At 50.6% G+C, this 13,779-nt stretch overlaps 1 protein-coding gene across 1 annotated transcript in view; it reads right to left on the bottom strand.

Moving 5' to 3' along the window:
- Window positions 1–202: 202 nt before the first annotated feature.
- Window positions 203–13,779, bottom strand: part of Cacna1s (calcium voltage-gated channel subunit alpha1 S) — a 67,935-nt gene continuing 54,358 nt past the window's right edge. The window contains exons 30-42 of the mRNA XM_031340522.1: window positions 13,253–13,344; window positions 12,561–12,720; window positions 11,544–11,671; window positions 8,891–8,987; window positions 7,776–7,878; window positions 6,846–6,947; window positions 6,292–6,416; window positions 4,469–4,597; window positions 3,560–3,810; window positions 2,011–2,096; window positions 1,238–1,329; window positions 946–1,098; window positions 203–778 (exon numbers count right to left, since the gene is read on the bottom strand). Of these exons, the coding sequence (XP_031196382.1) occupies window positions 605–778; window positions 946–1,098; window positions 1,238–1,329; window positions 2,011–2,096; window positions 3,560–3,810; window positions 4,469–4,597; window positions 6,292–6,416; window positions 6,846–6,947; window positions 7,776–7,878; window positions 8,891–8,987; window positions 11,544–11,671; window positions 12,561–12,720; window positions 13,253–13,344 (1,692 nt within the window). The 3' untranslated portion in view covers window positions 203–604. The remainder of the gene's footprint in view (window positions 779–945; window positions 1,099–1,237; window positions 1,330–2,010; window positions 2,097–3,559; window positions 3,811–4,468; window positions 4,598–6,291; window positions 6,417–6,845; window positions 6,948–7,775; window positions 7,879–8,890; window positions 8,988–11,543; window positions 11,672–12,560; window positions 12,721–13,252; window positions 13,345–13,779) is intronic.

The raw sequence follows: 13,779 nt of genomic DNA, 5'->3' as shown, positions 1-13,779 counted from the left end.
GAACTCTGGCCAAAGTCAAAGGGTCACAACGTCAACACAGGTTGGCCTTGGTGTAACCAGGGTGTGGCCTTTCTTCCAATGCCATCAGAGGGAGAGTGAAGATGGCCTGGTACTCTCCTGCAAGGCCCTGGTTCTCTGAGAAGGGGATAGAGGGAGTCCCAAATGTTCTAAAAAATGATAAAGTAAAATAGACAAGCAGAAGCCAGGTGCCAAAGCCAGGCCTAGAGACTTTAATGTCCAGCTGGTTGGAGTGGCCTTATGACAGACAGACCCTGGCACCGATCAGGCCTTTGTGAATGGCCACACAAGCCCTGCCAAATCCTGCTTCTTGCTGAGGAGGAGGGCCGGTCCTGCCCACCCAGGACCACCTCCTGCCTGGTGGAGGTGGTTTCTGAGCATTGCTACTCAGTCCACGAAGCTGGCTACTGAAGGGGGAGGGGAGGCTGCTGGGCTGGGCTAACCCTTCTCCACTCCAGGGCTTTCTGGCTTTTGGTCATGGCTGTTCTAAGCTTGTGTCATTCTGTATAGGCCTCACATCTGGGAGCAATAAAAGTCCTTTGGGAGCCCCAATGTTGGTTCAGGCTGCCCAGGGAGGACCTAAGGCTCAAGGCTCCCAGGACATGGCCCCACCCTCTGGGGATTCTCGCTTCAGTAGCTCTGTAGCTGCCACTTCGACTTCCTCTGGTTCCATCTGGCAGGCATCTGCCAGGGCCTGGCCTGTTGCCATGACGAAGTTAGCATCTGCTGCTAAGGAGTCTAGTCCTCCTCGAACCAGAGCCTGCAAAGGGAAGAGGATGTTGTCTGGGTCTTCCAGGCAAACTGCCTTCTGGGATCCCCACCTCGGCACAACCCCCACCATTCTCTCCCCCTACTCTCTCCCCATGACGGACTATTACAAGGCCACCCTTCAGTGTGGCCTGCTGTCCTGTTCCAGCCCCACCTCACCTCCTGGATTAGCATGGCAGTGGCTGGAGCTGTGCACCTGGGAGCCGAATCCCTGGGAACATCCTCCTCAAAGTTCCTGCTCTTGGGTGTTTCCAAAGACCATGATGTGGGGCCCTTTCCCTCTTCCTGCAGAGGATGCTCTGTCTGGGAGAGCTGTCTCAAACATAGAAAAGCAAAGACACCCCAAAAACAGATATGCTAGAACCAACAGATACACTGGAGCCCGCCGCTCCCCCTGCCAGGCCAGGCACCGTCTATATGGCATTTCCTCCTAGGCCTTTGCCTCTGTTACCTGGCATGGGAAAGGAGGCACCTGGCCTTCAGGCATTCTTCTCTGGGTCATCTGTCTTTTCAGTTTGTCCACATGGGATCTGCTGTGAGGTCCTGTGGGCAAAGTAATGCAAGGTCAGGGGGCTGTTGACCCCTAATGGGCCGAGTCTTCAGGGCCGGGCTTGGCTAGCTACAAGAGGTCGTTTAGAAGGTAGACACAGGGAACCTAAGCAACTCCAGGCCAGACAGAACTGCCTCAGCTCTCCCTGCCTAGCACTTCGTCCTTACGGTTTGGGAGAGGCTGAGGGATAGACTTGTCAGCAAGCTCTTCTCCCGTAGGGCCATGTGCATGCATGTTAAAGTGTGTTGGCAAGCAAGGAAGTACTCTCACTGTGACTGAACCCCAGGAATCTTGGGGATGCTACTGTCACACAGTGATCCCAGACCCACAGGGAGACTGCATGACCACCTGCCGAGGACTCCACAACCTAGGGCTCAATTGTACAGGGGTTGTCCTTCCAGGAGCCTAGTGAAGGGAAACTCCAGACTAGGCTACACAGAAGGGGGCTATAGGCCTGCACAAAGCCCATTAGAGTGAACAAGCTTTCCCCACCCATCACCCATTCCACTTAGCTTCCCATCCAGAGCCTCCCTCAGCCTGGTGAATAGTGTTCCACCTCCCAGGACCCATCCCATCATAAAGGTTCTAAGGAAGCTTCCAAAGCTCTAAGGAAAGAGGGAGCACCCCCAAACCTGATGGGAGAAGAAGGCTCAGCTTCTTAGTCACAGACTGACCTGAGACCCTGCAGGGCTGAGTGAAGGGTCCTTCTCTGGTAGCAGGCATGCCCGCCTCTTCTGGGAACTCCTTTTCATAGCAGATGCTGAAACGGAAGCAGAGCAGGCTAAACCCATCTCACAGAGGTACCAGCGAACATCCAGTCAGAGTGCAGGAGCCTTCACGCCAGGGGTGGTTCTGCCAGAGCTTGACTCTGGGGGAGCAAGCCAAACTCACGGCTGCCTCTACTCTGGCTCACTACTTCCCTACCCACGCTTCGCTCCTCACATTCCACATGGTCTCAGCACTCTTAGGACCCTAGCTCTCCATCCTGGTGACAGTGGGGGCTCACCTGGGAGGCTGTGAAGACCATTGGCTGGGAACCACTCTAGACACGGGCAGTTCTGAAAGCTCCAGATATTGCTCATGTGCAACCGAAACCGCGACTAGTTCTGGGCCTTTCCAGTCCGCCGTCCTTAGTAACACTTCTGTATTCTCAGTACACCCAATGGGTCCTAATTGGTCACCATTGGACCACATGACACACCCACCAATGGCAGAACTCGGGTCTGATGCTTCTGTATTTCCATACTACTTAGCACCGTGGTGACCCAAAGACATGGGTACCCTTCAAGCAATCTGGGCTGCATTCGAGAGGCCTCTTTGGACTGGAGTGAGGTGTTGGCAGTACTGACTAGGGAAGGGCTGCTCAGCTGGCTTCTGTCCTGCCTTCCCAATGAGACCACTGCTCAGCTGGCCTGTCCAGAGCAGAAGTCCCACTGGGAACAATCCCCCCAACTCCTCCCCCCTCGTGATGATGGCTGAGTGGCTCTGCTGCTTGAACGATAGCATTTTATGCCACTTAAATCACAGCCTGGGATTGGTGTGATGGGAATGTGGAGGTTTGAATAGGCTTAACCCCGGGGAGTGGCCTTGTTGGAGTAGGTGTGGCCTTGGAGGAAGACTATGGGGGTAGGCTTTGAGACCCTCCTCCTAGCTGCCTGGAAGACAGCAGTCTTCTCCAGTTTGCCTTTGGTACCAGATGTAGAACCCTCATCTCCTCCTCCAGCGCCATGACTGCCCGGACGCTGCCATGCTTCCTGCTATACTGATAATGGACTGGACCTCTGAACTTGTAAGCCAGCCCCAATTAAATGTTGTCCTTGTAAGAGTAGCCTTGGTTGTGATGTCTCTTCACAGCAATGGAAACCTAAGACAGAACTACCCAAAGCCAACAACTGACCTTATCATTCACAGTTCCCTATAGTGTCTGCTGCTGCTGGAGACCCTTTTTAAAACTGTATTATGTAACCAATACATTTCAGTGCCTCCCTACTGAGACATCGCAGAAAGGCTGGCTCGGATTTGTGGCCGATGTTGACAAGAGGCTGCCCCCTACTGGCCAAAGACACCTCTTCAGACCAGGTTTGCCTCTTATGTGAGGGGTGTAGAGTGGTCCCCAAGGGCACATAGCAAACAAGGGATGTTATACAAATTTCAGGATGCTTCTTCCCTTCTCAAGCATGTCTCAGAATTCATATGCCCATGGCCATCAGTTACCACTGTTACCTGGAAAACACAGGGCTGTTTCTATGGCTGCTGTTGCTATAGGCAACATTGGCATTGGCGTTGTTGGTATTGGCACGAGCAAGAGGGTGGGTGCCTGGGTTCTGAGGGAAGTCCTCCAAGAAGACGGGTGACTCCAGCTCCTCCATCTCTATTTCAGCAAATTGGAGGGGTCTTTGGTTGGCCATGACAGGAGGCAGAGAGTTGGTCCTTTCCAGGAAGTTGTCCACTTGACCAAACAGGCCTCCTGTCCTCTAGAGGCAAGGGGTAGAGTGAGGAGGCAATGACTGGGTATAAGGATATGGAGTTCCTTGGGGTTGGGTGGTTGGCTGACAACCTGGGATGATAGTGTTAGGAACAAGCAACCTATAAGGCCAGAAGAGATGAACTGAAAGATGATACTTGAATACAGAGTCCACTGTCAACAAGGTCTAACTTTGATGAACAGACAGGAACCATACAGGCAACACACACATGGAAACATGGTATACTAAATTGGGAGTCTGCCAAACTGCGTTCTAGCTCCCCTCTAATCAAGTGATATGGGACATTGCATATCATCTATTTGGGCTACCATTTCACAAAGTCCACTAGAGTTTAATGGGGTGTCCATGAAGAATCATCAAGATCCCTAGCTTACAACTCTCCATAGAACTAAAAATCAAGGCTAGCCTGAATGAAAATGAAATTATCCTTGGGCAATGAAATTAGATGTGGGGAATGGAGGAAAGGCTGTATCATATTTAATACTTTGGGGCCATAGATTCTGAGTCCCGAAAGATATGGATGGCAAGGTGTAGGTAGTAACTTCAGCTCCCAAACCCGTCTCCTGTGCAGCCTGGCCTCTAGCCTTTCTCTCTCTTACTACCTGCTGTGCCTGGTCCCTTAGAAGTGGCCATGGCCCTCACTCACCCGAAATATCCCCTCCTCCATGGCAGCCTCTACCATGGCCCTCTCTAGTTCCTCCTCTGCTGTCAGGTCTCCAGAGATGGCGCGGTGGATCTCAGGAGCTGCCTCTTCCTCGATGGTCCGTAATCCAGCCTAAGGGTGATAAAGTATTGGGGTGAGCTTGCATTCCAGGAGTTGAGACCAGAAATGCTTTCCCTGGCCCCACTTGTTTTGAATCCCGAACCTGTAGCTCTCCTGAAACCTGTTCTCCACCCTGGACCGATATCACATGGCACTACGGCCCCACGGTCCTGTTCAGGTCTGGGGAAGATAATCTGCATTCTGAAAAGTTTCTAAGGGCTTTTCTATAATTGTGTAGGTATAGACACTGTATGCCTGACACCCAAGCCTCTCAGTGGAGAAATCTTTTTATTGATATGTGGTTTTTAGCCAATGAAACTTTATATCACAAGAAATAAATCAAATCAAAATGAATGTCACCTGATAATTTTCAAAGAGGACACAGGATCATGTCTGTGACATTCTTATCTAAAATGTACATTTTCTGCCTCATGTGAGGAAACATCATACCAACCCAGACTGAGCGGTACCCCTGCCTGTGTCCTCAAAAGAGTCACGGTCATGTTAAGTAAAGACTGCTAAGTGATTGATTCCAGAAAGCAAGACACCAAGGCAAGACGCTGTGCGTGCGAGGCATATGATCCTGAGCTGGATTTTCTTCTGTAAGGGACATCGTTGAGGTGAGGAGTGGAGGGTAGCTATGTATCAACACTAACTTCCTAGTTTCAGTGGTTGTATTGTGGCTAGGTAGGAGAATTATGTAGGGCAAGGCCAAGTTTTCTGGAAATTCACACTAAAGTATTCTGAGCTGATGGGGTGTCATGTGAGCTCTTCTTAAATGGCTCATATCAAAATTTGCAATTGTGTAAAAGATAAAGTTTTTTTCAAAACCACAAAGGCAATTCAAATACATTATTGAACATGCAGTGCAAATGCATGTGTGTGTGTGTGTGTGTGTGTGTGTGTTGTTTTTAAAGATTTAATTTTTTTAACTTTCTATGTATGGGTGCTTTGCCTGCCTGTCATGGGCACCATGTGTGTGCAGTGCCTACAGAGGCCAGAAGAGGGCATCAGATCTCATGGAACTGGAGTTACAGATGGTTGTTAGCTGCCCTGTGGGTACAGGGAACTGAACTGAGGTCCTCTGTTGGAGCAACAGGTGCTCTTAACCCATGAGCCATCTCTCCAGCCCTACATGTCTGCTTTTGAATTTTTAAATCATGTGCATTACAATGAACAAAAGAAGGAAGAGGAGGAGGAGAAGGAGGAGGAGGAGGAGAAGGAGGAGAAGGAAAAGGAGAAGGAGAAGGAGAAGGAGAAGGAGAAGGAGAAGGAGAAGGAGAAGAAGAAGAAGAAGAAGAAGAAGAAGAAGAAGAAGAAGAAGAAGAAGAAGAAGAAGAAGAAGAAGAAGAAGAAGAAGAGTCAGAAACCAAAGCCTCATGAGAGAAAGGTTTAAACATGCTTCCCTTATGCAGTGGAGAAGACTGGGAGCAGATCTGGGTGGGGTGGGTTCTGCTTTCTTTGGAGCAGTGGTCTCCTTATCAAAGAAATCAATTTTTTTCCATCCAGTCACTCAGAGATGAGGAGCTCCCAGACCTTCTCCCGAGGTCAAACACCCTCAGTCATGGACCAACCTGAATTATCTTCTCATTCCATTCACCTGAGCTCCCTTCTCCTTGCTTCCATCCCTGACTGTTGGTGAGGGACCAAGAGAGGGGCTTGGGTCAGCAGGGATGTCCCTTGGAACCCACCTAGGTTGGACTTACCTGTATCTGTACTGTGTCCTTTTTGGGTCGATACCCATAATATTCCTCCTGGCGCTTCATGAACTTCCGGAAGTGCTCCTGGATGAGGAATGTGGCATAGAACTTCCCCACTGTCACCTCATCATCTGTAGACAGCCAAAAGGGAGGCAATGAAGGCCAGTAGGAGACTCACACTGGACTCAGATGAGGGATCTGGGGTCAGCAAGGCTCGGCACTCAACCCATCCTGCTGAGGTAGTGAGTGGGCACCCTTCACCCTGAGTTAGTGTGTCTCTGTTAGATGCTCCCAGCATCTGCCCATGGTGTTAATGGTCTCTAGATGTCAGATTCTTTTTTTTTTTTTTTCTTGGTTTTTTGAAACAGGGTTTCTCTGTGTAGCCCTGGCTGTCCTGGAACTCACTCTGTAGACCAAGCTGGCCTCATACTCAGAGGCCTCCCAAGTGCTGGGATTAAAGGTGTGCGCCATCGCTGCCTGGCCTTTAATGGAATTCTTGAGGAAGCTTCTCGATGTTTATGTGTGTGTCCTAGACTCTGCCCTCTCATAGGAGTACCCACCTCCTATTGGAGGGATGACTTGGTCCAGGAGCTTCATGCTGGTTCTCTTCCAGATCTTCTTGATGATGGCTCTCAGCTCCTCATTGGCTTGTTCAAAGTTGCCTGGGGTGAGGGTTGGGGGTATGAAAGGTAAGAGCGGCCCTAAAGCGACTGAACTTGACAACGCCTGAGAGAGCAGCCATTCCTTCAGCACACCCTGGCTCGGTGTTCTTTTGTAGTAGCTGCTGTACTGTACACTGGCAATGGGATGAGGGCATGGGCAGCCCATCATTTGGATCCTGGATCCTGTACTTACTTCCCATGTCTTGCAAGGGTCAGACTGCAGGCTGTTGTCTCCCTTTCTCTCTGTAAAAATTTTAAGTCCCTACCTACTCTAGTCTGTCCAATGGTTCCCAAGCAATCCTCTTGCTTCTCTAAGTTGCTCCTTCCTGAATCCTGGCTTCCTTCTTGTCATCTCAAGTACCCTGCTCACGGCTGCCTCACACATCATTGGCCCAGGTAGGAGTATGGTCCTGAAGCCTCTGAAACCCTGACAGAAGACTCAGGAACAGCACCTCGACCTCAATCCCACTTCTCCCCCTATGTGTATATTCCTGATTTGGGGGCCAATAGGTTTAGTGGAGTCAAGTGTGGGTCTCACACCTTCCCAGTACTGACTCCTACTTCCATCCTACCTAGAGCTACTCAGGGAGAACCCCAGCCCTGAGTGAGCACTGTCATGTCTCTGCGCTGACACAGCTGACGAATATGAGAAGACATAATCTTATGACCTTTCCATGTGGAGCAGCCTCAGCCTCCCTGCGAGACCTGAGCTGTGTGATAGTTAGTGACCATGACCTAGGTTTCTTCTGCTTTTGTTCACATTTCTGGGAATCTGTGCAAGAATCCACCCTCCCAGAGAAAGGGGACACCCATGAGAAGTCCCCTCACCTTCTGTCTTGATCTTGAGGGCTGTGCGCACCAGGGCAAAGAGTGTGGCATTGAAGGTGACGGTGCCATCGCTGTTCAGGGGCATGTTCATGCCCACCAGCCTCTGTATGGGGAGATGTAGGGCTTGCTGATGCACTGGGAAGAAGCTCAGCTCATCAAGTCACCCTTACCTGGTGTGGAATAGGAGGGGGGTGGCTATGAGGACTCTGGTGTGGGCAGAGAGGGATGTGTCCGTGAGACTTGAGGTCAGCAGGGAGGGACTTGGAGCCTTCTGTAGTTAGGATCTGGAATGTCTGCCAAGGCCCATGTGTTAAAGGTTTGGACCGTAGAGTGGTGCTGCTGGGAGGTGGTAGCTACTGTAAGGGGTGGACCTAGAGGAAGTTTGGAGGATCTGAGGGGCAGCCCTTCTTCTCTCCTTAAGTCTGGGCCGTGAAACCAGTGGTTTTGCTCCACCACAGCCCCTACCATGATGTATTACACCCATCACCCATAACCAAAGGCCTAAATGCAATGAGTTTGCTTGATCTATGGATTAGAACTCCCAAGTTGAGAATTCAAATAATCTTTTTCCTCTCTTTAAGTGATTTGTCTCAGGTCTCTGTTACAGTAGTGACCAGATGACTGACATAGTGACCTGGGAAACCGCTGTTGTAGAGCACCTCCTCCTATCAGGCTCTCTCTAGTCACCCAGCCCCACAGCACCTGCCCATCATCCTTCCCCGAGCCCCAGCTGCTTAGCCCGACAGCTAAGCAGGTGGACTGTGTGTGGATGTGGATCTTAACCATCACTGGTGGTCACCTGAGGGATGAGGGCGAGACGACTAAGACCTGTCTCCTGAAGAGCAGGGACAGTGTCCGTGATGCATAGATGCAGCACAGAGTGAGGGGGATCAGGGAGTAGCAAGCGGGGAGAGCCACATATGAAGAGAGTATGACAAAGAGAGATAACCAGAAAACAGGGGTTTCAGGCTGGGTCTGAAGTTGGAGCAGAGGCAGGAGGGGTTTTGGAAGCATCTCTGAGGTTCAGGGAGACCCCCCTGGTCATGACCACCCCTCTGGATCATTGGCAGGGTGTCTCAGGCAGGTAAGTCAGAGGTTATCCTGGGAGATGTTACCTTACACGCCACCCTGTGCGGACAGAACTTCCCAAAGCCCAGAGGGGGCTGGATTCTTCTCAGCAGGGTCACCACATCCAGGTGCTTGATCCTGCCCCTGAGGGAGGACACGGAGACAAGTACATCCAGGAGTGTTGCTCAGAGCACCATACTCAGAGAGTAGAGGAGGAGGGAAGGGAGCCAGGGGGCCAGGAACATCTCCTAGTCTCTAACCTTGTTTAAAAGGCCTAGAAGCCTTTAAATCTATATCACCTTAAATCTGTACTATTCGTTCTTTGTAAATTCCATACAATCTGCTTTGCTCATCTTCATCCCTGCCCCTTCCACCCTCAACCCTTCTCACAGTGTCCCCCATACTCCAAAAGAAGACTATGCAGGGGATCTAGATTTCATTTTAAAATATTCCTAAAGTTTTGGTCAAACTGGAAGGTGTGTGTGGGAGGGACCCTTGGGTTGTAGTGTGTACACAGATGAGAGTCCCCCAGAGCTGGGGACACTATGGCAGTACAACCGTGACCTCAGGGGTAGGCACAAAACACAGCAACCAGGACCATTCCAAGGCACTGGCCATAGGGGAGTGTTATCCTCAGAACCCTCCTTTATAGGGTTTTACGGACAGCCTCATCGTCACGCCTGGCTATGAATGTGAATGGCATGCCTTCTTCTTGGGAGCACAAAGGTTCTTGTGTTCACAGATAAGCCCAAGAAACGCAGGAATGTTAAATACACAAGGCGGGCTTTTCAACAAAAAAGATGTGTAACCTATTTTCTGCCCAGAAAGCTGGGACTGGAGGTGCCTGGTAGCCTGGGTAACCCCTGTGTTTTCTCTAAAGCCAGGCCATACCTGCTCCCCCAAGCTCCCACACTGGGACCGGAGCGTGTCAATAGTCTAGATGACCTTTGCACTATTTGTATGGCCAGGGTGAACCCCCAAACTCCTACAAGCCACACCAGAGGTAGTTAATACCTGCCTATGACCACTCCAGGTCTTCCCTGTAGGCCCTTAAAAGACAATACATGCAGTCTGTCTATAGAAACTACTTTCAGAGATCAAGGGACATGTCCTTTGAGAAGAATTCTGATGTAATTATGTCTTACTGTGCACATGGGATTATATTACACCAGGAAACTTCTTTTTCTAAAATTGTACTTTACTTAAATATGCCTAAAATAACTGCCCAGTGTCAGACTCTTAAGTTAGAACCAGCACTGGCTGCTGAGTCGCATTGAATAAGATTTCCTTCTTGCTGCACATGGATTGTGAGATTGACGGCTGTGGCATTTGTAGACCCCACATTGCCTATAAACTAAGCGCTGAGTGAGACAGACTGATACCTGCATGCATGCAAGTGCACGTGCGTGCGCGCGCGCACACACACACACACACACACACACACATTTGATACTTGGAATTGAGCCCAGGGTCTCTCACATAACAAGTATTCTATCACTGAGCCACATCCCCGCTTCTAAACAAGTTAGAAGTGTGTGGTAGTGGTAGAAACAAGTAGATTTTAAAAAATTATGTGTGTGTGTGTGTGTGTGTGTCTGTCTGTCTGTCTGTCTGTCTGCGTGAGTGATTACTGTGTGGGAAGGTACCCACAGAAGTCAGAAGAGGGTGATAGATCCCTTGGAGCTGGTGTTACAGTGTGAGTCATTGGACCCGGATAGTGGAAACCAAATGGGTCATTCTGCAAGTGAGAAGTGCTCTTAATTCCTAAGCCATCTCTCCAGCCCCAGGAGGTTTTTGTTCTTTTATTTTATGTCTAGATTGTTTTTCCTGCATATATGTCTGTGCACCACGTGTATAGAATACCCCAGAGTCCAGAAGAGGGTGTCAGGTCCCCTAGAACTGGAGTTATAGGCAGTTGTTAGCTACCATGTGGGAGATGAGAATTGAACCTGGGTCCTCCAGAAGGGCAGCAAGTGCTCTTAACCTCGGAGTCAGCTCTCCAGCCCTCTGCGCCCTGCAGTTGAGGGTGGTTTTTACTGTCCCTGTTGGAAGCATTTTAAAGAGCAGTTGCCAAAAACTTTGGACAGACTTGCCTTAAGTTTGGATGCCCTCTCACTGTGTAATCCAGAACAACTTAATCCCTCTACCCCTCAGCTTGCACATTGTGAGACTGGAATGACTAGAGGATCTGCACCATAGGTTGTTCGAAGAATCAGATGAGCCAACATACATGGTACTGGGAAGCAGTCAGTAAATGTGATCTTACTACCTCTTCTAGCAAAGCTTCTTCTCAAAGCTCCCCCATGCTTTGAGGTGCAAGCAGATGGCCCGAGGATCAGGCTAAGAGCAGTGGGGACTCTCACTCAGACAGTCTGAGTGTGGCCTGGGACTCTGCATTGTAATCAGTCTTCCAGATAGCTTGGAAATAGAGTCGACAATGAGCTGCCAGGCCCTTGTGTGCCTGTGACGTACTGAGATCTCAGTCCTCACTCCTGGGTACTAAGTGGATAACTAGGAGCTGGGTGACCCCTTCCTCAGAAAATTAGGGAGTGACTCTTTTGAGGGGTCCCCTCCACCTCTGAGACATGCTGTTTCCCCAGGCCAGACACCTTGGGTAGATTAAGGGAGAACAGAGAGACTCCAGAGGGATCACTAGGATGGAAGGGTGGGCAGTTTGGTAGGCACCGCACAAAGACTCACTTAGCTTCCGGGTCATACTCAGCCCAGATGGCCTTGAACTCATCCAGGTGGTGAGGGCCCAGAATGGACCAGTCCCTTGTGAGGTAGTCAAAGTTGTCCATGATGACAGCCACAAAGAGGTTGATGATCTGTAAAAGGACATGGGTTGCTACAGCACAGGCAGGTGGTGTCAGGGTGGGGATGTGGAACAGGGACAGACTGGGCCGGGGGCTCCTTCCTCAATCCAGTCCTCCAGCACACTCCACACTCCGCACACAGGTAAGGCAGAGCCCTGGCTCTGTTCTTGCCCAGCATGTGCAGTGGTACGGGTGACCATTTGCTAAAACTGAACTAGGGCATCCCTTTGGGAGCCATTCTGGCCTCTGAGAGCTACTCTTGCCTCTTCCGGGCCTGGCTGATGCCCCTCGCACTTTTCCTGTCGACACTGGGGTCCTTTGACGCTTGCTCACACATGAACTCACTCCATCAGAGTTCTGCCTAGGTCTCATTCATGTTTCTACCCCTTGCACCTGGCCCTGTGCCTGGCAAGAGACATTTAAAGGTTTTGGGTGAATATAGGAAATAAAAGGGAATGCCAGCCTGGGGGGCCCGGTGGATGCCTTCCTATGGACAGCCCTGCCACCTCCAAGGGATTTGATGCTATTTCTGACCCTAGCCAGGTTCTCTTGGGAGACTCATTTTAGAGTCTCGGTTGTCTTGTGACATAGCATCTTCCTATGCTGAGGAATAGTTAGGGTTAAATATCTCTACTTGAAGCCGCTGCTTCTTAAGAACCACAGTCCCCCTGACTGCAAACTACATATGTAACATGCATAATATATACAGTAAGAACATCATACGCACAGTGAAAATGTCTCGTGGTCCATTTGGAGTAAGAGAAAGGAGCTCACAAAACAAAGACACCCCAAAAGATCCCAACAAGGGACAGTCTAACAAGAGTTTCTGGTGCCTCTAAGATGTCTCCATCCTACCGCATCCTACAAGTCCTGCCCCAGCTAGCGCCTGCAGACTTCTCACCAGGAAGGCGCAGAGCATATAGAAGCTGATGAAGTAGTAGTAGGCGAAGTTGGTGCCACATGTATACTCCTCCCCGGGTGCGTAGTCAGACTCTGGGTCACACAGCTTCCCGTAGCTGCAGGCCAGCAGGATCTCTTGCCAGGCTTCTCCTGTGGCACACCTGAAACGAGGAGAGACACTGTTGGCCTGTTCATGCTTGTTGGGTTCTCGGGAATGGCCACTGGGATGAACAGAACTGGGCTGCTCCTGAGGTAGGACCCCCCTCCATAAGCTTGGTCACAGTGTCCCCTCTTTGCTGTTTCCCCCTCTGTCTCTCCCCCCACCCCCACCCCAACTTTTTTAAATGCAGGGCTAAAGTAGAGCGGAGCTATAGAGAAAACCTTTCTTGGAGTGCCGGTGACTTTTACCCACGATCAGAACCATGGCTAACATGAGTGTCATAAATCAATGTCAAGGGCCACTGAGGTCTCATCACTCTCTAAGGGACCCTTGACCTTTGACCTCTGCCTCACTGGTATGAAGAGGCAGCATTCCACTCAGGAAGGATTCAGTGACAAATCAAGGTTTTCATAACGGTGACAGCAGCAGGACATTACGCCAGGCAGGGACCCCTCTCGTACAGGGCATACGTGGGACCAGCACTGCCTGGACTGCCTGGAGGAGAACCCAGCGAAGCCAGGGGGCTCTCCTACCTGAAGAGCAGCAGCACAGCTTGTGGGAAAGTCTGGAAGTTGTTGTTCCGGTTTATTTGTGTCCCGTCCACCATGGCGATCTTCCCGAACATCTGCAAAGCACAGACATCCAGGATGCGAGCGTTCCCTCAGTTTGTCTCCTTCCAACGTCTCCTGCTTGACCTGCTTCCCACCCTGACCCCTTATTTCGTGTCAACGCCTTTCACTTCAGGCCGCATCAGATCTGAAGCCAGACACGCGGGATTCCTTTCTAGGTCACGGAACACTCTTCCGCTCGATCCAGAGGCCTGGTAGACAATTTCTCTTCAGCGAGCAGTAAGTTAGCCAAGATCTGGGGAAGGGTTCTGGGGGAAGGCCTCTAGCTAAGGCCTTAGAGATCAGACCTGGCCCCCGATGTCCTTCGTGTGCTAGGGTCTCTCCTGGGCCACACCCTGGCTCCCAACACCAGAGCTTCCGGGTCTCAGTTCTACTTCCTCTGTCAGATTAGAACTGACCCCTTGGAAATTCTTAGGTAAATGGATGGATCT

The sequence above is a fragment of the Mastomys coucha genome, unplaced genomic scaffold (assembly GCF_008632895.1).
Source record: "Mastomys coucha isolate ucsf_1 unplaced genomic scaffold, UCSF_Mcou_1 pScaffold1, whole genome shotgun sequence".
NCBI classification, from domain to species: Eukaryota; Metazoa; Chordata; class Mammalia; order Rodentia; family Muridae; genus Mastomys; species Mastomys coucha.
The sequence above is the reverse complement of the archived record's forward strand: the minus strand, read 5'-3'. Positions and strand labels throughout refer to the sequence as shown.